At 42.9% G+C, this 22,123-nt stretch overlaps 1 protein-coding gene across 2 annotated transcripts in view; it reads left to right on the top strand.

The window, feature by feature from the left end:
- ADCY9 (adenylate cyclase 9) overlaps window positions 1-15,492 on the top strand; it is an 81,934-nt gene extending 66,442 nt beyond the window's left edge. For both annotated transcript variants that reach the window (XM_082772027.1, XM_082772026.1), the window contains 4 exons: window positions 1,070-1,229; window positions 4,219-4,367; window positions 7,404-7,445; window positions 13,334-15,492. In XM_082772027.1, coding sequence (XP_082628153.1) covers window positions 1,070-1,229; window positions 4,219-4,367; window positions 7,404-7,445; window positions 13,334-14,522 — 1,540 coding nt within the window. In that variant the 3' untranslated portion in view covers window positions 14,523-15,492. The remainder of the gene's footprint in view (window positions 1-1,069; window positions 1,230-4,218; window positions 4,368-7,403; window positions 7,446-13,333) is intronic.
- The last annotated feature ends 6,631 nt before the right edge of the window (window positions 15,493-22,123 follow it).

The following is a 22,123-nucleotide window of genomic DNA, read 5'->3' on the forward strand; positions in this document are numbered from 1 at the left end:
GGCGTGCAATTAGTGTCCAAGTCACGCAGAAAACTTTACCCATTTTTTATCAGGTTTTTATCCAACATTATACCTTGTATTTTAGTCAAAAGCATTAGAGAAAAATCCTCTGTGTTTATTTATTTATTTATTTATTTATTGTCATTTTTTAAAAAAGATCTAGGTAGTGTGCAATAGTTTGTGACTTTGGAATGTGTGAATTCCACATTTAGCATATATTGTATTTAAACATTCTTGTCAGCTGTGAGCATCTCTGTCCAAAAACGCGTTTGCCATTCGGGCTCCCTGGTCATCCACTGTGGCACCAGCAGAATTACCCGTGCCACAAACGCACGGGGAGCTGCTCACGCCTGCCCCGTGGTCTCACAGCAGGCTCTGTGGTTCTGCCATTTCTCTTTGAAGTAAGTTCATCTCACAAAAGCAGGAATCCTTTGGTAAAGCAAGAAAAGCCCAGACCCGCTGTGGTAAATACACACATCCACAATGGAGAGCCTTTGAATGAAAGCAACTATTGCATTGCCTATTTGTGCCTCCATAAAAATAATTGAAACCTTGAAAAGTGGTTGCAGTTTTTGGAGAGTGATGAATGTTTCTGAGCTTTGAGAAGCAAATTTTGCTGATAATCTATTTCTGTAGATAAAAAATAGTTTGTTAAGCAAGCTTTCACCTTTGCTCACTCGTTTTAATGATGAGAAGCAGTCAGGTGTAAGAAGTGTCTCCGCTGAGCTGCCCTCGGGAGCTCTCCCCACCTCTTTTAGGCTAAGTATTTATGACTGTAAGTCTCTCATACGCTTACCTTCCAAGTGAAAAGTGTTTTCCAGTTTGTTTCTCAAACCCCAGCATCCCCCCTCCCTCCCATCCCACCTCGTGCTGTAGCAAACGAGCCATCATCTTTCAGCACGCCTGGATCATTCCTTGAACTTACCAGCAGGTGGTATGGCACGTGGCAAGCTGTGACTGGTGCTGCAGCCCCAGTGAAGAATTTTAAGTTATTTTATTACAGGTAATTAAGCTGTATGGAGTGATGTGCTGAAATTAACTCACAGGTCTGTGGTTCCGTTTGTTCCAGGATGGCATTCTTCCTGGAGGAGGTGATGACTTGCACGAAGCGTCTCCTGGAGGTGATATCTGGCTGGCTGCCTCGACATTTTTTCGGTGCAATCCTAGTTTCTCTCCCAGCTCTTGCAGTTTTTTCGCACTTCACCTCTGATTTTGAAACAAATATACATGTAAGTTGTAGAACTCCGTTTCATAGTCTGACGTTTTGGATCTAACTTAGCTTGTTGCTTGCCTGCCTTCTTCCTTCACTTCCCTCATGCTTTACAGATGTTTGATACAGATCCGTTAGAGAAAAACAGGGCTTTTGTGTATGATGGAATACAGTTTGTTACGTAAATACAGTGACTTGCTGGAAAACTGTCATACAGAAGAGGAGAGAGAGCGTTATAAATACCTGTGTGCATACACTTTTTTTTTTTTTTTCCCTTAGAACAAATATTTCTGCTGGTATTTACTCTGACTAATGCAAGTAGAGTATTTTATTTTGTTTTTTGATTTGGAGTTTGTAGTCTGAAATGTTTTGTGAACCTAAGAAGTTTGCATGCATATTAGTAAATCTAAGAGCAAGACCAGTATTAGCAGTGGGTTGTTTTTTTCTCTGCCAGGATAGGTGGAGAAACTGAAAGGAAAGAGCTGTTGGGACATAAAAATGATTACCCTGAGGGGCTGCAGGGATGGTTAAAGAACACAGGATGTGCCTTCTTAAAAGGAACTGAAAGAAATTGGCTTTTTTGACCCAGCCAGAGACATGTTCACAGAAGATTTGGTGCCTCCTTTAATAAAAACATTCAGAAGCAGGGAGCAAGGAGATAAATATGGAGGAAAGAAAATAACTGTTTAATTTAAAGGTGATGCATCACATAAAATCAGTGCTTATAATTTTTATGAATAAAACAGATGAGAAACAGATGAAAGTTTGTTTCTCTTAGGTAGCACAGTGTATGAGCCTTCCTTTCCAGGATCTTCAGGGAATTCATTTACAAATCGCTTGCTATTGCAGGGCCCTGCTTATAGGTAACAACCAGATCCTCTTCCTTCTTCCTACCATGAATTACAGATGCAGTTTGGTACTGTGTGTCGGGAAGTGTTTGTTCTGTGGGAACATATGGACCAGACATTTTGATTTAAATCTATTCCATGGTTTTCACAGTCTCAAAGGACTGGATTTGAGGATCTCACAACCCATGTTTAAAATCTTTCTGTAGCTTTTACCTTTGTGAATATAACCAAAGTTAACTATTTTAAAGCTGTACAATTTTTTTAGTTTAATGATGGCCTTCTTTCCTCATGACCACTAGCAAACTAATTGTAGGAATATTTTCTTTACACTGAAGGAACCTGAAAACCTTCAAATCTCTCAAATTTCTTTGTGCATTGATTTTTATATCATCCCATTCATCACCATCCATGATCATCTCTCCAAACATGTAAAAGTAACGTTGGAAGACCCATTTTTGTTAGCGTATTCTCAATACCTCATCATACCAGGTTATTGGTCTAAGGGCTTCAAGCAGCAGCAGTGAGGCGGTGGTGTTCATCACCAAGCTGAGAATGATCTTGGCTTTCTTTCCTCTTGCAGGTCCTCCAGAGTCGCGGGGTTGTTGGCTCACTCTCCAAGAGATGTCCCAACTCATCTTGTGCTCAGGGATGTTCCAACAATCATGGAGCTCTAGGAAATGGAATCAATCTATAGAGGGTCAGGTAAGTGTCATATTTTACTATGACATGGTTTTGCAAAGTTTTTTTTTATTCATAGCATTTTATACCTTCCCTGGATATAAAATAATTAAAATCAAAATTAACAAAAACAGCAATGAAAAAAAAACTTTCCAAAGCCATGCATACATAGTAAACACAGCACTTGCTGACCCTCTATAGGCTGGCTTCATGCTGGGGCATCACTTGGAGTGAGAACCAGTGCTCTGCCACTTTAGGAGACCTGAAATGGGGGGAAAAAAGTAAGTTTAAATTATGTTTTCTATGGACACTTCTGAAATGAAATTTATCCATTTTTGAGTCATTAAATTAAACAAAAAACACTGTTCTTGTGGTTTAAAATGGTAAATTATGTAAGTTTTTTTTTCCATACACTGTGTCTACTTCTGAATCACATGCTTATTTGTTATGTGACAGTATTCCTAATTTGCATTTTCTGCATTTCAGCTGTAAAGGAAATTTAAAATGGGGGAGAGAGAGAGCGATCATTTGATACTGTAAAATGCAGTATGTAGCAGAACAGAGCTCCAGGACGCGATTGTGGAGTCTCTGTTTTAGCTTGGATGGTCATCGATATTCTTGATAAAACCAGACCTTGCACAACAGCTTGAGAGCTTTGACTGGTGTAACGTTGTATCTTAGGGAAATTAAGACATTCTGGGGAATATCTCCATTCTGCACTTCCTTTTATTTATCCAGCAAAGATGTGGAAGGGGAAAGCATTCTGAGATAAGGCATTTGGAAGAGAAAACCCAACTTTTTTTTTTTTTTAATTGGCACAAGTAGTGGTATTACCGAGCACTGATTGACAGTGATTGATACCTGTCTTCTGTGATCGAAATAGTTTTTTCTTATTTCCTTATTCACCTGCTGATAGGCAGTATGCTAGCATCCTCTAAGAAGTGTTTTTAAGGGTAGGAAGCTGGTTGTAGTTCCTGAGGGTGAATATGTTCCACATTTTCAGTGCAGTGGAATTTTGACATCCCGTTCAAAACAGGGAGGGTCTAATCCCAGTAATTAGAGAGGAGATTAATGTCAATGCTTACCCTATTTTTTCCTTTTTTCCTTTTTTTTTTTTTTTTTTTTTTTTTTTTTTTTTTTTAATAAGAAGAGGAACTGAGCATTTTGCTAAGGTAAGCTGAAGGTGTTGAATAGTATTGAAATAATGGTGGTATAATGCGGTAATGCAAAACTGTATCTAGGGAAAATTGTGACAAACTGTCAATGCTAAAAGTTTGCTTGCTCTTTGAAGGGAAGACCTCCATCTTCAAGTGCTGCCTCCTGTTACAGACACAATGAGGATCACTTAATGTGCATATCACACAAGGAAATTAGGGCTTTCTCTCTCATATTGCACATGCCTTTATTTGTGCTGGCATTTATGTGCAAAAGGGCTCCAGTCAGCAAGACAAAGCTAACTCGCACTCTCTCTCTTTGTTGCAGTACACGATGTTTATGTGTTGTGCCATTCTGATCACCATTGTGCAGTACTGTAACTTCTGCCAGCTTAGCTCCTGGATGAGATCTCTATTGGCAACTGTAGTAGGAGCAGTGCTTCTCATTCTGCTCTACATCTCCTTGTGTCCAGACAGGTGAGCATCACATCCCAGCACCCATAGACCATGTTTGGGATAAGCAAATTTGGGATAAACAAATTTTTCGCTGCCAGTCCAATACATATGATTTTAGTATCTGCCATGAATTTCTCTAGTATCTCAAATGTACAAAGTTGATTTGGAAAGAGATCTGCGTTTTTGGAGGCATTTCAGAAGGCTACCTGAGGGGCCCTTTCCTGTAACCTGTGTTGAAATGATGCTCTGTCCTCAAGTGGTGTGTTTCTAGGGCACACGTAGGAGACCCATAGAATTGTTTTTTACCTTTTGTTAGAAAATCTATTTTAAGATATTTCTGAGGTGTTTGGTGTCCTCTCCTAGCTGTATTTACATTTGTACTTAAGAATCGTGTATTGTTCTTCCAGATCCCTCCTCAAGGAATTAGGCACTGTAAAAGGCAGGCACTCAGATTTAATAGAGATCTAATATCCTGCTTCCTTTCTCACTTCTCTGCCTCTTCAGAGGATGCTGCAAAACCATAACTAGAGGAATCATGTTAATGTAGTTTGTGTGAAATAACCTTAAGCCCTTTCAGTTTGTCTGCTGATAAGCAGCTTTCTCCATAAGAGAACTTGTTTGCAGTATTCTTCTATTTTCTCGCCAAGATAGTCAAGGGACTCCTTCCAGCCCCCTGTCCACTCCTATTGTCAAAATTTTATAATCAAACTGCTCTTCTTGGTGGCTTAAGAAATATGGCTTTTGGCACTCTCACCATAGCATGGGCTTTGCAAGGACTTCTTATGCTAGACTTCTGTGATTCCTATCAAAAGCTATTCATTCCTTTTACACTTCTTCAGAGGCCTGTTGAACCATATGGTGAAAAGCCGGGGAAAGAAAAAAAAAATAAAATATTGCAGATGCGTGTTTTGTGTATTTAGTTTTCCCCTCTTCAGGCGTCTTCAGCTGACTCTTAATCTTGATCCAATTTATATTATAAGAGGACAGAATAAAAGTCACCCTTAACATCTGCTCAGGCTGTAAGTAACTCAGAAGTGGCTATGAGAGCTGTAGGAAGAAGAGCTTGTCCCTCCTTAGAAAAAAATAACTTGGAACTGGTGTCAGTTGACAAATGGTTTCTAGATCATATTAGACTAAAGAAAATCCTTTTTATGTCAGCAGAGCACTCAAGCGAGGAGTACAGAACAGCCTTTTCTAGCTTCAGTTGAGGGAAGAAGTGTTTGGTTTCTGGAAGTAGTGTGCAGTTTCTGGATACCTGCTCCCTTTTTCTCATCTCTGATTTTTCAGTTGGATTTATTTGTCCAGCTTACCTAACAACATCACTCCTCCAGTGTGCTAGGTGACCCTCTCCCAGAAACAGTTACTTTCACTCATTTCATTTTTCCTTGTCACTCTTTCCCTGTCCAACCACCAGCTTCACTGAGAAGTTAGCCGCAGGTTCATTTTTTCAAGGAAGTCAGTGAACAGTAAACTCATAACGCTGTTTCACGACTCCCTTGCTCCTCTTCCATAATTCCCCCAGGCCAGGGGTCTTTCTGCTCATTAAGCTACACGCCTGCTGCTAGCATGTCTTCATGGAGCTGCTGCAGCATAACTCGGTGCTGGGTGCAGAATCACAGACAGAACTAGAGAATGGCTGAGGCTGGAAGGGACCCCTGGGGGTTTCAGTTGCAGCCCCTGTTCCAGCAAGGGACACCCAGAGCTGCTTGCCCAGGACCATGACCAGCAAGCAGAGCCTTTTAGAATAGGGTAATGTAACGTCAGTGTAGTACCAAAAGTCTTTATGCAAAGGCAGGCAGTCAAGCTACAGCATGGAAAAGGTATCAAAGTGGTTGACATTTTCCTGGGTGATTACTTCAACAGACCTCTGTGCAGTTTATTGCAGAAGAAAATCAAAACGTTTGTTGTCATAATTTTAACTCCTACTTCCATATTCAGAGACAAATTTTAGACAAATCACAGGTGTAATTACTAGATCAGCTGGTACATAAGCTCTGCATCATGATATTGCGCAAAGGGAGGGACACAAAACTTGAGATAACTTGGGGATTTCCCTGCACATCAATTTTATTAAGGGACTGGAAAGGTTATTCCCAAACAGAGAGGTGGAGACCTTGCAATCTGACAATTTGTAGCACCACCTTTGCTAACTACTAAGGGGGTAATTATGAATGTTTAAGAAACTTTGTCTTAAGAAATTTTCCTGATGATAGTGTATTTTTGCCTGTGGTTTGAGTAGTGGTGATCAGGAATGGGCAAAGTTTAGAATTCATGCAATATGTTATTTCATCTCTGAAGTATTTAAAGTAATAGGCTGAGCTGTTCAACTGCATACCTGAAAAACAGCAATTTGTAGAATAGATCGTGAACAAAATGCAGGTTGAATTAGTGTGTCCCGTAACTTCTATTTGCCTAGATTAATAATAACTTTTTTTTGTTCCTTTCTTATCGATAGTCTAGATGATTTTTTGTCAAAAAGGTAATTGCAGCTTTATACCTCACAGGGAAATCCATTCTGCACTATTCTTTACCTTTTTTTCCCCCCCAAAAAGTAACTAGTTCTGTCAATTATAATACGTAATTGCTGCATAGAAATTGTAATGTTTAAATTACTTTCATTCATGGCATCTTCAAAAAGAGACTCTATATTTGTGTTTTGGTTATTATTTTTTTTTAATCTTTGTATTGTGTTGGTCCAATAAGATGGAGGCATAGCTGATTTTTAGAGTTCTGAAATTGGTTTTCTATGTTTCCAAGGTAAGTCTGGATTCTTTCACAATTACTTGTTCCAGACATCATATTGACTGCATTATCATCACCTAGTCTTCAGAGGTTTTTGCATCGCTGTCTGACTGTGGTTACTTCTGCCAAGCAAAAAGTGCAGATAAGGCGGCGTTCAAACAAAGTTTGTCTGAAGTTGATCAAATGTGCAGTGCTATTATTGGTCCTACTGTCCGCATAATAGAAAAGTTCAAAATGCTAACTGGAATTCTGGCAGAATGCTTTGTTTATTGCTTTAACTTCCTTCTGATGTCAATGCTTTTTTTTTTATTTCAGCTCTGTGGAAACTTTTCATCTGGATTTGGCGCAGAACTTTAGGTAAACTTTATATCAAATGACTGTGTTTAGGAATAGAAACATTTTCAAACAATTACATGTAGTAAAAGTTTGCATCCATAGTAATACACTTGGGAATTCAACAAATTGGTCCAGCAAGTTGTGTTTAAGCTCCTTGTGTACCTAATTTCCTTTCCAGAAGACCTGAGTATGATGAAAAATCATCAGAGAGCTAATGCTGCAGTTGCTGAATTGCATAATGCTATTTTCTTTTTAAATTTTATTTGTAAGAAATAGAACTATGGAGGAGCTGTATAAAATAGCACCTGTTCTTCCAGTAGTAGCTGTTTTTAAAGCACTATCTGTACATCTTGAGCTTTTTTTTTTTAATTGTTTTGTTGATTTGCACAATTTGGAAGCATGCAGAGTTAGATGTTACCCACAGCTGGGCAGCTGAGAATTCCCTGGTGTAGAGAAACGTCAGCAGAAAGAGCAGACTGTGAAGCCAGCTGCCTTCATCAGGACGGAGACATGCAGGCAATGACAGTCTGCGTGCTGTCTGTCACCCGGAGCTCACTTAGGCAGCACAGCACGTACTGTCATTGAGAGCAAATGAAATTGTAGCCCCCAGACTTCTAAACCAACAAACAAAAATCTTTTACTGGGTTATGAATAGCCCCTTATAGATCAGCGAATTAAAGATTCACTCTAATTATTTCAGTGCTGAATTCCCTGTGATTTTATTGCGAGTTTTTCTTCTACCATTTTAAGTGTTTTTACTAGTTGTTGGTATTAGAAAAATGTGTTTTCTAATTGCACATTTGGGGGCAATACTGAGGTGTTGTTGTGCTCGAATGAACTAATGACCGTATGAACAAGTTGACTAAGTAATTCATTTAAACCAGTGTGTATTCAAGAGGATGTTGCTTTTGCTGTATGTATCAGGAAAAAAAAAAAAAAAAAAAAAACAGTATTTACTTTTAAAAATTATCTACACAAAGTGCTATGTTAGTTTAGCAAAAATGTGTGTGTTGTAAAGACAGGGAGATGGTAACTAAGCTTTCTTATTAGATTTATTCACCAAGATGATAAAATTTAATACAGTGGTATTTTTTTACATGGTTTTTCCTTTCTTATGGCTTTGATTGAAGATCAAAGATGAAAGATAACTTCATTTTCAGAAGGGAATTCCAGTTCACTAAACCCAGAAGGGCTGAAAAGTTAAAGCCAAAAAACAGAGGTTGCTCGGTTTTTGTAGGCCAAAACACTGGAGGGAATTTGCTGAAAATGCAATGTACAAAATATTGAAGTGTGGTGATCACTGAAGGTAATGTCTTAGGATTAACCTGAATTTAAATCTTCAGTGTTGTATTATTAGTTTGTGAAATGGCCTAAGCTTTTATGTTGCTCAGAATTACAAATGTCTTGGCCACCATTGACAACAGCTTAACAGGCTCCTGACCAGCTGCTAATCACTAATAAATAATTCATTCTGCCTTAAATAATTGACAACCCTGTCTTCAGTTCCACGACTGTTTGTATATCATTGTTTATTAGGAATCTGTCAAAAAAGAGCTGTCAAGCATTGTTTACAAGCAAACATTTTTATTTCAAGAACGTATCATGTAACTTCTAACTCATGATAAATAAAGGTAAAAGTAGATAAAACCAAACCACGTAGAGGTTGTTACTGCAAGCAGGCATGGAGTACACTCTACCTGCTTTGCAAATTGTAGCCTGTGATTTAGATTCTAAATAAAGCAGTGACCAAAACACCTGGCTCATTAAACATTTCTAAGCTTAAAATTAAGCTTTCTACTGTGAGATGCGTGGTATTTGTATTTTGCCTGTCATTCCTTCAGTCAGAGAAAAAATGCAGATACATGGTGCACGTGTAAATATCGCACAGCGCTGTCCTTCCTGCGGGCAGCAGCAGCTTTGTCGGGTGGTGGTTTGTTGGTCACCATCTCTGGTTTAATGCAGGAACTCTGTCACACCAGTGCGATGTTTGAGAGTGGCTTAGGCTCCTCTGATCTGAAGCTGTCCAAACTTAGGAAGTGATGTAATGCTTCTCTGGTTTGGAAGTTAAAAGAGAGAACTAGGAGTTAATCCTATTCTGCTTCTACTGTTGATTTGCAACAGAATTTGGTAGCTTGGGGCTCTTTTTAATGTGCATCGTTATATACCACAGTTTTAGAGTTATGTGCAAACATATTTTTCCCGTTTTCCAGGTGGTGTACCAATAAAAAGTTGAAACTCCCTTATCCTAACAAACATTTACGCTGTTCATTTCTGATTAGTATAGATAAACAAAAAAGATCCCTTGGTCACCCAAATCAGAGCAAAAGCTTTTCCTTAGCTCTGAGAGGGCAAGACAAACTTTTTATTTGCATGCCTTTCATGAAGCCATTCCCTGCTCTTGATCAAGAATTGAGATAATAATTAATATTGCTTGGGAGGAAAGGTACTAGTAATGGTAATGAAGTCTTAGCACAGAGTTCATCTCTGGACTGTCTATGCTGTGCTCAGTAAATCAAAATATGGAATTTGCCTCCTTTTCCAGACAGACCAGTTCATCAGCCCCAAAGAGGTATTACTGCACTTGGTCTTCTAAGCAAGAAATATTTATTGTTTTCATTCATTTCTTATCTGAGAGCAGATAAAGTATATTGTCGCAGCCTGTAATGGCTCAAGGAGGAACACTGATAGGCTACTCAAGGTGGAAGACTATAATTGCTTGATGATAGGGTTTTTTTTATATGCCTCCTCTTTATGTTCTTCATTGAAAGCAGCTGTTTGATTTCCTTTTTCCGTGCTGTTCCACCATTGCATTCTTTTTTAAGATTTAGCAGGCATGCATCCACTTTAAATATAGTAAGAAATCCAAATCCAAACATAGGTTACTGGCTCAGAAGCAAAATGGCTTTCCAAAAATCTTTATAAGTAGAAAGCCATTATCTTTATGATTTGCGATCAAGCCAAAGGAGATTCTATCTCCGGAGCTCTCACTTGTTCCATATTCAACACACAGGCTGAATGAAGATGCCAAGTTAATAGTTAGGCATCTGTGCCAGGAAGTGCTTCAACAGTTTGAGTTAAAGGAACATTGACAGCTTAAGATTTCGGTCTGAATGACTTTTAAAATTAGTTTTCTGCTGCAACACCTCATGAAAAGTAGAACTTAAAAGGATTTGGTTTTGTGTGATCCGTTCGTATATAGAGGTGTGGGTTTTTTTCTTCCTTGCATTCTAAAGGGCAGCTTTGGACAGAGGGTCATCTTTGCTAACAGACTGTGAGGTGGTTTAAAGCCCTGTAGGTCCTGTAACCTATTCTCTGCAATGTCCAGAAATTTGATTTTCAAATGAGTAGGAAGTAAATGTTTCCTCCTTCAGGTTAGTATTGTGGCTTTTTGTACTAATGCTTGTAGCAGTCGCATAGGGATCAAAAATGCCTGCTCTGGAAAAGATACTGCACCTTCTCTTTTGAGATACTAACCCATTACCTTATTAATGAAATCAGGTCAGCTTACAAGTGAGTCACTCTCATTTCAAATGCAGATCTCTAAGGTTGTACACCCACGTGGGAAACAAGGTCAAGCCGGTGCTTGAGGAGATGATTGAGAGCTCGCAGATGCCAGTGCTTCAGGAGCTGTGAATGGGAGGCAGGAGTTTGTTCTTAAAAGGCATCTCTAGCGTTTGATATGGGCCACTTTTTGTAACGGAAAATGTATGGTGCCCTTCTTAATTTATTTACGAGGAATTACAGAACCAAGGACTATTTTGTACAATGAAAACTAAATAAAAAGCCTCTAATGACTTAAATAAATCCCTGTGGCAGGGCTGTTTGATGTTAGAGCAGACTATCTGAATCAAACTCGTGTACTCTCAAAGGAGTAACTTGGCATTGCTCAGATCTGCCGGCAGATCTCTTTCCACAAGATATGGAAAATAATCAACTGTTTTGAAAAGAACCTGAATCATGCTTCTTGACTGAGATTCATTCCTCACCTCCTCCAGCTTTCTTTATTTAAAGAGATCTTTACTCTTACCTATCCTCTCTTGTTCTGTTCTCTAAGCCCATCAAATTTGGTGGATATTTTTCTACCTGCTAAAGAGGCAGCAAGGCTTGTATTTTAGAAATTCTTACTATTCCAGTCATTGATTTTTTTTTTTTTTTATGTCAAACCAATAAAATGAATATGCCTTCACTTCTCCTGGGAGAAGTATATTTATGGTTGGGAAAAAATATATATATATGTTATATATATTAATTCCCAACATAATACATAGTCTTACCTTTAATCTGAAATGTGACCTGTAAGCTCTCTATTGTAAATACTTGCAGAAACCTTTTTCTCTCCTATAGGCTTACTATGATAAAATTGAATAGATACATATACCCAAAAAAAGACCATAGCACAGAATAAAATGTGTGTATTCATCTGTATCACAACTGTGCGGGGTTTGCTTCATCATACCTTTCTGGCTATACTGTGCAATCAAATATTTGAGAAAGAACTTCCAGAAAAAGAAATAGGGTCTGGAATGTAGCTCAGTTGCTAAAACATTTGCTTTGATTTCAGAAGTGGAAGCATGTCCCCTACGGACATAAAGAAACAAACTGAACATTGAAATGTTTTCACATTACAGAAACAAATTTAAAGTCTTCTTTACTTGAACTGTTGCTACTGTTGTGCTTTGAGGTTTTGATGTCTTTTTGCTAACATACCTTCATAAGAGGAACACAAACAGACGCTGAGATACAGATTGCATTTCTCTTTTTGAAGAATAAAGGTTGAGGTGATGCTTTCCCTTATCAGACCATTTCTTAACTTGAGAAACCCGAGCATGTGTCTGCACATATCAAGTCTTACACTTTGGCATAAGAAAGTTCATAGGAAAAAAAAATTCAGTTAAATGACTCCGGAAATCTCTGCATGCCAATCTGTCTGGGTTTAGACTTAGTTTCCAGCATTGCATAGGTGGTGTCTTCTCAGACTAAATGTGTCTTCACATCTCTCCAGAAAGTTGAGACTGTGGACTGCAGATGTCTCCTTGCTAAGGGCTGTTTGGCACTGGAAGCGTACTCTGTCATTGCTTCATAATCTGCACAGGCAGTCAACGAATTGTCAAAAGGATTTGAAATATTGCTCTTAATCTATATGAGCCTTGATTTTTATTTTTTAATTTTTTTTTAATCTTGGTATTCTGAGAAACTTTCCATCTCCACCATAAAAAGCTTCAGTGGTTGTAAAGTGCAAAAGATGTCAACCCAGAGCTCCATATTCAGCGCTTTCATGCAGGAGACATGATGTTCTTCACGAAGCATCTTGTACAGGGCTATCTTCTTCCAAAACCTTGACACGTTAACGTTAAAGGCACACTGCAAAGGTTGTCTTTGAGGAGGAGACGAGGGAAAAGCTCGAAAAATCTAAAGTGAATGTTTCTAAATATTGGAAGTGTGTACAAAGAAATTATAAACACGCCAGTTACACACACTAACGCACGCAGCTGTAGACAGACATGTACATGCATGTATCTAAACACACAGCCATTATTAAGCCTTTATTTATATGTATTTACATGTAGTGTTTATATAGAATAGTATTTATATAGTTATATGTAGTATTTATATAGAACAATAACTGTCTCCTTAGTGAAATCTTTATAACAGGACCAACGTAAAGGTGGGCCAATTTCTGTGTTACTAAACCCGATGGTATCCCTTTAAGGAAGTACTTGGTGAGTTTAAGAACAAAATTAATTCTTTAGCAAGCTTAGTAGCAGATAAAGTTTTAAAGGCATATTTTCTAATTTGGTATGTAGCATACACTTACAACAATTTCCTTGTAGTGTAGGAGCAGAAATTGCAGTGCCCTGACCATGTTTTTAAATGCACCTTTCTTGTTCTTCCCTTTCTTCTGCTTCCAGCTCCAGGAAGAGTCCGTGCAACAGTTCGGTGCCAAGTGACATGAAGAGGCCAGCAGACCTCATCGGTCAGGAAGTGATTTTGGTTTTTTTCCTTCTGCTCCTCCTGGTCTGGTTTCTGAATCGGGAGTTTGAGGTCAGTTACCGCCTCCACTACCATGGGGATGTGGAGGCCGATCTTCATCGCACCAAAATTCAGAGCATGAGGGATCAAGCTGACTGGTTGCTGAGGAATATTATTCCCTATCACGTGGCTGAGCAGTTGAAGGTTTCCCAGAGCTATTCCAAAAACCATGACAGTGGCGGAGTGATCTTTGCTAGTATTGTGAACTTCAGTGAGTTCTACGAAGAGAACTACGAAGGAGGCAAAGAGTGCTACAGAGTCCTGAATGAACTGATTGGGGATTTTGATGAGCTGCTAAGCAAACCACATTACAGCAGCATTGAGAAAATCAAAACAATTGGGGCAACCTACATGGCTGCTTCAGGGCTGAACACATCGCAGTGTCAGGACAACAACCATCCCCATGGACATTTGCAGACCCTTTTTGAATTTGCCAAAGAAATGATGCGAGTGGTGGATGACTTCAACAACAACATGCTGTGGTTTAATTTTAAACTTAGGATTGGCTTTAACCATGGCCCTCTCACTGCTGGGGTCATTGGCACCACCAAGTTGTTGTATGACATTTGGGGTGACACTGTGAACATTGCTAGCAGAATGGACACCACTGGCGTAGAGTGTCGTATACAGGTGAGTGAGGAAAGCTACCGCATCCTGAACAAGATGGGGTATGACTTTGACTATAGGGGGACAGTCAATGTGAAGGGGAAAGGTCAGATGAAGACCTACCTGTACCCAAAATGCATGGACAATGGGATCGTGCCACATCACCAGTTGTCTATATCCCCAGACATTCGGGTTCAAGTGGATGGCAGCATTGGGCGATCTCCGACTGACGAGATTGCCAACCTGGTGCCTTCTGTACAGAATTCTGATAAGATAGCCCATGGCACAGATAACTCAGAAACCAAGGACATTCTTCCTTCCTCCAAGAAGCTCCAGAAAGATTCGATGAAAGCAGAAGAGAGGTGCCGGTTTGGCAAAGCTGTAGAGAAGACTGACTGTGAGGAAGCGGGAACTGAGGAGGTCAATGAACTGACAAAGCTAAATATCTCTAAGAGTGTATGATGCACTGTCAGAGTTGCATGAAGTGCTCTGTCAATAGAAACACAAAGACATTTGCAATTGGCAGTTTTCTTTTTCAAGAGAGACCTTCTCAACACCTGGGTTGTACGTTTGTTTTCATTTCAGCGCCTGATGCTGTGTGGATCACAGCTCTTCAGGGCTTGTTTTCATCCATCTCTCTCCTCCATGCCCCAAATCACATCCCAAGCTCCCCAGCTCCCTGTGCAACCATCTTACAGCTGAGTAGAGGATATTAAGTGCCTTCAGATATACTCCATTGGACTCCCTGTCAAGGTACAGAGGCCCCAAGTGAAATCATAGCTTTGGGTATTTATCTAATTTTAAAGAAAAGAAAAGCTGTGGTTATATCATTTTTATTGTTGTTTCTCACAAAACACTTTTTTTGGCTAATGCAACTCCTTGGGTTTTTTATATCTATCTGAACAATGTTTTACTGTTATCAGACCTTTTGTATGTAAACACACAGACAAATGTGCATGTATCTACCATATGAGACTGACATAAAGTGCCAGTAACGTACCACAAAGAATGTCTTGGCAAGGGGGTGACACAATTTTACTTTGTGTTGGGCTGGAGGAGGAGTTCTGCAGTGGCTCAACATTTAGTTAGAGTAGGCTGAACAACTGCTGTAGTTTTATTCTCCTTTACCAATGCTTTCTTCAAACTTAATGTGCCATTGTGTGCTTTGGATACACTTCTTTTCCATATAGCCAATGAGTTACTGATATGTGGGAATGGAATAAGGGTTCGGACTTCACCAGCTCTCAGGACAGGCTTCCAGAAGCAGACAAGCGACCAGAAGAGCGTTACAATTCGGGTTTTGTGTGTCTGAAAGGGTTTTAGGTTGCTCTGCACCCTAGCTGAATTGGCAAAGGTAGGTGAAGTTGGTGTCTCTAAGCTGGTCTGATTTGAGAGAGAGAAAAGTTAAATAAATGTTTTGGAGATGCCGTTATTTATTTATTTATTTTATTTCTATTCTTATTTTGTTTTCATTTTTGTTTTTTTTTGCGGAAGAGATCAGGAGAGATGAGTCATTAATTGGTTTAACAAGAGTGGTGGGATAGCGTTTCAGCCTCTTTGGACTACCAACCACTGTGAGGATGTTGTTACCTAGGCAATATTTGTTTCAAAGCTGGTGAAACGTCCGAAGCCACCAAACGCAGTTGGGCATCCCAGCTTCCCTCTGTACTGAACTAATGGTGCTGCACAATATTTTTTCAGGATTTGCCCCCTACACTGTGCTTTTGCAGCAGGGAATAGAACAGCATGCTCCCTGCGTGCCACTGAAAGCAGGAATAGGGAAAGAGTCCTTTGTTGCGAGCTGAGAAGCACAACAATTTCCCAGTCCTGTGGGTGACTTTGTGCAGGTCCTCGTGATCGGAGATCTGCTTGCACAGAGGTAACTGCAGGAGTGGGGCCTCAAACGATACTGGTCTGCCCTCTGCATGCTTCCATCACCTCACCCACTTACATCTGATGCCCCACTTTGGATATTATTACCTGTTCAGCTATTCGAGTTTAACAACCTTGCAACACCAAATAAGATTAAAAGAATTTTTGCGCCTGAAATAAGTTCTTTAGCCGGGGAAGAGCTGGTGAAATGCAATGCTGTGCTGTCTGCGTATTGGTATGTGTTTTAATTCTTTCTTTCTGTCTGACCTGAAATCAGAATATATTGATGCTTCGTTTTATTCCCGATGCAATTTTTGGAGTTTGAGTAATAAATATACACATCGTGACGTTCCTATTCAGCCATCTGAGATCCATCTACACTCCATGGTGAGCACAGAGCCCTTGAAGCCTTTGTCAGATGTAAATCTAGGAGGTTTCTGGATCTCAGTTACCTTAAACAAGACTCTGCACACTGTTCTCACAAAAGCTGCTGTTTATGCATCTCTAAATTGCATTGGATACAAAAGCTGTTTAAAGTGAATCTTACTCGCTCAATCTCCCAGCACACACAAAAAAAGGGGGTGCTCATCCCTGTGCCACAGATGCCATAGCCTCGTTCGGGGCTATTCCTGCAACAATATTCCAAGCAACAATAGCAAGTTGTTTTTAGTAGTGCAACGTTTTACAGCAGCCTGCCTTCCCACTCGATTAGAACTAGTCCCCTTCCCCCGTAGTGGGTTGCACTTCCAACTTTCAGGTAGTATAACTCTGCAAATACCTCTTGCATCCGACGAGTGTATTCTTGAAACCATTTCTAGGATTCTCCTTACAGTGAAGTCTATGTCAGTATTTCTTTTCTTACAGTGGGGGAGTTCACATGGTCCAGAATTGTTTACATGCCTTCTAGTGTTATGTTCGGGGTCTCAAAGTGGTTCAGCCCTTTTCCCCTTTCCCTTCTTTCTCCCCGTTTTACAGACAGCTCTGCCCAGGGTTCAGTACCATTTCTCTCTCGCTGACCCCCTGCTTTGTTGGGAGCTCTGTGCGGGGACCTCTTGCCACCAGCCAGGTTTGCACCACGTGGAGCCTCTGAAATGGGCAACGCTGCTGTGCTGCGGGAGCACTGCAGGTGGCTGCTAGCGTTCAGATACCAAAAAATGCAATACCACGGGTTTGTTATTGTCGGTATTAAGCGAATGAAATGGCAGAGGACAGAAATGGGGCTGGGCTCTGAAGCCGGGGGTTGCTGTCTGCTGCAGCCTCCGCCGCCTCCTTCGGAGGTCAGCACCTCATCGTAGCACAGCGAAGGAACAAAATCGGGAAGCCGAGCTGTCAGCCTGCGCTTTGAACAGCCAGATTTTCACAGGCACAGGGAGACGCTTGCTTTTTGTTGGGAAATGGTGGGGGTTGAACCTTTGCGCCTTCCCTTGACGCCTTTGAAAAGATGTCCCGGTGCTCGCAGAAATTGTTCTGCGGGCGTTTGTAACGGTGCTGGGCTGCATCTCGCCGTGCCCCAGAGCTGGCCCTGCCACACGTGTGCTTGTGGGAGGCCTCGAGCGAAGCCGGTGTCATTGAGATGTCCCTCCTGCTTGCCCCACTGATGCCACCACCATTCAGACATGGGGTGGAAGCTGCAGGGCTGGACAGAGAGCTGGAGGTGTGTTCTGCATGCAGCCAGCATAGTGCTGTGCTCTGGTTTTGGGGTGTCTTTGTGCTGATCGTTTCAAAACTACCCAGAGAGGGGGAAAAATTGCTGCGTTTGCTAGGCTGGGGCTGCCTTCAGCTGCAGGTCTCTTGTGGGAGCTGCTCGGGAGCACAGAGTGAGGAGCAGGATGGTGAGTGTGCCCTGCAGCGGCGTCTTCATCTGCTGCCAACGCACAGAAATGCTGACTTTCTTGCAGCTGCTTCTGTGAAACGGAATTGATTTCTCATTTAAAAACACGTAAATGGCGTTCCTGTTGATTTACTTCTGGTGTTCATGATTTGGAGACAGGACCAGAGCTGCCTGTTGTTTCCCACAGTTTGGTGCCATCCCCTTTGGCCGAACCAAGCAGGCACAGTTGGACTTTGAGGAGACAAAACGGGGGCTGAGAGGATGCCCCCAGCGTGGAAGTGGCACAAACCTCTCCCAGAGCCAGGTCAGCATCGGCTGGCACCAGGAAAAGGGCAAAATGTAACTAGTTGGGTACTTAGGGCTTATAATTGATGAATTCTAACTTGCTTCTAAACTTTTAATTCTGAATACAACAGCCGTGTTTAAAAAAAAAAAAAAAAAGAAAGAAAAAAGTTGTAAGGGAGCAGTTGTGCACTTCATGCCTTTATGTTGCAATATCGCAGAGCCTGGGAGTGCCTGAGGTTGGTTATAACCCGGTCGGCTGCGTAACTGAACAACCTGGGGGGGTTTACCAAATTTAAGGACTGCGTCTGTTTTCTCTCTGCTTTCATACGGGATTTCTCTGGCTCAGTCTGGGTGACCTTGAGTATTAGAGACCATGCAAAAGCAGAAGTTAATAACTAAAATGAAGTGAGGGGCTGCTGGTGTTGGGTTCAGGGAAGCAGAGCTCAGGAGGGCCCTTGTCCCCAAAACGCTCTGGGATGCTGAAAATGGAAGGATGCTTGCAGAGAGCACGTTTTGTTTGTTTGCTAAGCTTGAGGCTTCTTGGTTCGAAGCTATTTTGTGGGGAGGCATATTTGGAAAGGAATGTGGCCAAGCAAAAAATGAGAAACTCTGCTTGCTGTCGCAGCAGAAAAGAGACACGTGAGCGGGCAGGGGTCCTTGGTGGTGGGGCTGCCTGGTACACACGGAGGGTGCGGCTTTGCCTTGAAGTCTGGCATTTAGTTATAAAGCACTGTTTATTGATGTGACTTTCCCAGCTGCTGGAGATGTCATGGGGATGGTTTGGCTGGAAACAGAATGATTTACACACGGAAAGAAGAGCGGCGGATGCTGGAGATGCAGGGGTGCCCCAGCGCTGTCCGGCAACGTGCTGCAGCGCTGCCGCCTCGCAGGAGCAGCCCTGGGGTCAGCTGGCTCGGTGGGGTGGGAACAACCTGGGCTTGAGGCTCGATGGAACCGAGACCATCAGCACACAGCGCCTGCAGAATTTTGCCAAGTCCCATAAAAACAAAAATTTGGAAATGATAACCGCTGCATGCTGATTCCTGCAGACGTTCTGGCTGTGCCTATTTTAGTTTGAGGGGGGCAGTGGTCTGGTGACTCAGTCAGGAGCTGTGAAACCATGGACCATTTTCTGCTGAAATGTACCGTGCAGGAAAGCAGAGAGGCAGGAGGGTCTGCCGGTAGGAGTGCAGGAGCCCGTACACCGGTGGATTTTTGTTTCAGTGGATTTTGGTGCTCTGTATGATGACGTTCGTGCTTCCAGCTCAGAAGGTACCCACAGACCCTTACCGCTGTCGCCAGAGCTGTGAAATCCCTTTGGTAGTTTCCAGGTTGCCTTTGGTGTCCTTGGTGCCCACGGGGGAGAGCAGCAGGGGGCAGCGGTCGGGCGCATGGACAGGACTCGGCAGTGTTCCCCGCGACACCCCAGGCAGGCGACAGACCTCTGCGGGGTCTAGAGGTGGGTGCCTCTGTCCCCTGCAGCAGGGAGTCACCCGCAGCGTTCACCCACTGCTTCTGGGTGCTCCCGCGTGGCACAGGGTCCCCCAGCTCAGTTTTTCACGTGAAGCCATGCCCAGCTCCTCAGCTCGGGGGGCACTAAGCCCGTTTGCCAACTTCAGGAGGAGCAAGAGCCTTTCTCTAATGAGGAGCGACCAACTTCCAGCCTTCACCTGCTACAGACTCATGATTTATGGTTTCACGTGGCACAGAGGCCCCCTACATCTCCACTGCAGCAGGGGGCTGAGACTCCTGAAGCCATCCATGGGGTCTCTGGGGACATCCCCTCTCTTCGTGCTCATCCTCACGGGTGCTGTGCAGCCCCCTCGCGTCCTGCCGTAACTGCTGGCCTGGTGGCGAAATGTGGGGTAAGCAAACAGTGCTGCACAAAGCACCGAGCACGCTGATAACACAGAATCCCAGGGTCATCAAGGTTGGGAAAGACCTTCAGGATCTCCAAGTCCAACCAGCAGCCTGACCTCTCAATCCTCTGCTAAGCCACGTCCCGCAGGGATGGGGACTGGGCAGCACGCCCCGGTGCCTGGCCACCAGTGCTCAGGTCAGTGAGGAAGGGGGAAGGTGGACATGAGATGAGGTGTGGGTGCTCTGAAGGCTCATTTCTAATTTCCACGTTCGGTGACTTTGCTCGGCTGGAGCACGGGGAGGTTTGGGGTTTCTGTGTTAGGATGAGGGAGCCTGAAAACGGCCGCAGTTTGTGAAGCTGCTGTAACGCCACCCTCTGAACTCTGTCCTCTGAGCAACACGGCGGGTTTTGTCAGCAGCCATCAGGCACCCAGGAGCTTGCTGGCTTTGTCTTTAAATTAGAGTTCATTAAAAATCAAATGTCAGACTCTGAATAGGCTCAAGCAGTAACTAAAATCACTGCGGAATCTGATTTGTGTTACCAGTGGCTCAGCTGGAGCGTTGCTGGGGGGTTAGGGGTGCTGAGTGAAGCTCTGTGGAATAACAGCAGTGCGGGTTTTCTTCAGAAAACCCTTTTTAAGCCTTGAGCAGAGGAGCTAAACTTTTGTCTTCAGCTAAGGAAACTGGCTATACAACTTAGAGAAATGTTTCCTTTTTACATTCAAGAGGCAATATTAGATTTTAAGATTATTTTGGGAAAACGAAAACAAAAACAGGTGGGTAGAAGACATTCAAAGCTTTTTTCCCTGGTTCTTTAGTGCAGCTGCTGTCCATTAGTTGGCCAGGAGAGGTGCAGGGGCGCGAGCTGTCCCACCTGCGGTGCGATGCGGGTTATGGGGAGCCACTGTTCTGCACACATCGTGGGGCTGGACGCTGGTGCAGGGGGAGCAGTCGCTCGTTTTATTGTTCTGGAAAGGCCCTGAGGCTGCTGCATCCGCTTCTCACACTGTAGCCCTCGGTCTTACTTTGTACATGTTTTACTCTGTTCTTGCACTGGTCTTTGGCTCGCTGTAGCAGCGCGTATTTTCATCTCTAGATGTTGCAGCATTCGCTGAATCTGAAGAACTGCAAAGACGGCAGTGGCTGGGACCAGCTTCTAAAATGTCAAGTTTCAGCTCTTTGACTGGTGCTGCCCTCGCCTAGCTCGTCATCCGTGGTCACTTGAGCCGCTATGTACCCGAGGTACCCGGCCAGGCTCTGGGTTGCTCCGCAGCTTGTGTGGTTTTGAGCTTTCTGAGGATATTAACGCATTCGTGTCAAAGTGATTTTCTCAATTTTTACTCTTTTCTCCCTTACTTACTAATGAGTTCGCCTGTTTCTAAATTCATGCATTGGCTGAATATTAGCGCGCGATTCAGAGATTGTTTGTATTCTTTGGTTGTGGCTCGGGGCAGGAAGAAATGCAGCGCGTGGGGCAGCGATGAACCGGGGGGAGGGTGTGCAGCAGGAAGGCGCCTGCCTCTTCAGCATCCTTGACTCTTTGCCTTGATTCCAGCAGGAGCAGCGTTTCGTTTGGGGTTTATCTGAGAGGTGAGCTGGGTACCTCCGTCTCGCTGGTGCCCCCAGGAGCATCCCAGGGAGGGTTTTGGTGGTATCGCAGCACTTTGCTGGGCACCGGGGTTGCCTCTGGGCTGGCTCCAGCACCTGCGGCGGTTTTCTCCGTGTGTAGAGGTTTGGGACTCCCCCACCACCAGAGTGCCCTTCCCAGATTTCATTTGTCACCACTAGTTTTCTGAGGCCGTGCTGAGATACACATGCGCATGCGTGTACGTGCCGAGACAGAGACTTGTTGCACCCTCCTGCGAGTACAGCTTCCAACTTCCAAAGTAATAAACTCTTTAAAGCCAAGAGCCTTAACGACTCCCACCGTCTGCTGAGAGACAAAGCACAGGTTCAGGTTTGTGCCGAATACTTAGGAATTTTTAGCCATGGATGTTTCCTGTCCGTGAGGAGGTAACAGGAGCATCCAGAGACGTGAAGGACCTCGGCAGCGCTCGCCGAATCCACCAGGAACACGTAGAAAGGCTCCCCCGGTGCTCTCAGGAAAGCCACCTCGCTCCCGCAGGGCTTGCCGTCACATTGCATTTCTCATAACAGCTCCTTTCTGTGAAATGCTGCTTTTAACCTGGCGTCAAAGCTTTCTGGTGGTGGTGGG

Source organism: Aythya marila, assembly GCF_965140915.1.
Source record: "Aythya marila genome assembly, chromosome: 15".
Classification (NCBI taxonomy): domain Eukaryota; kingdom Metazoa; phylum Chordata; class Aves; order Anseriformes; family Anatidae; genus Aythya; species Aythya marila.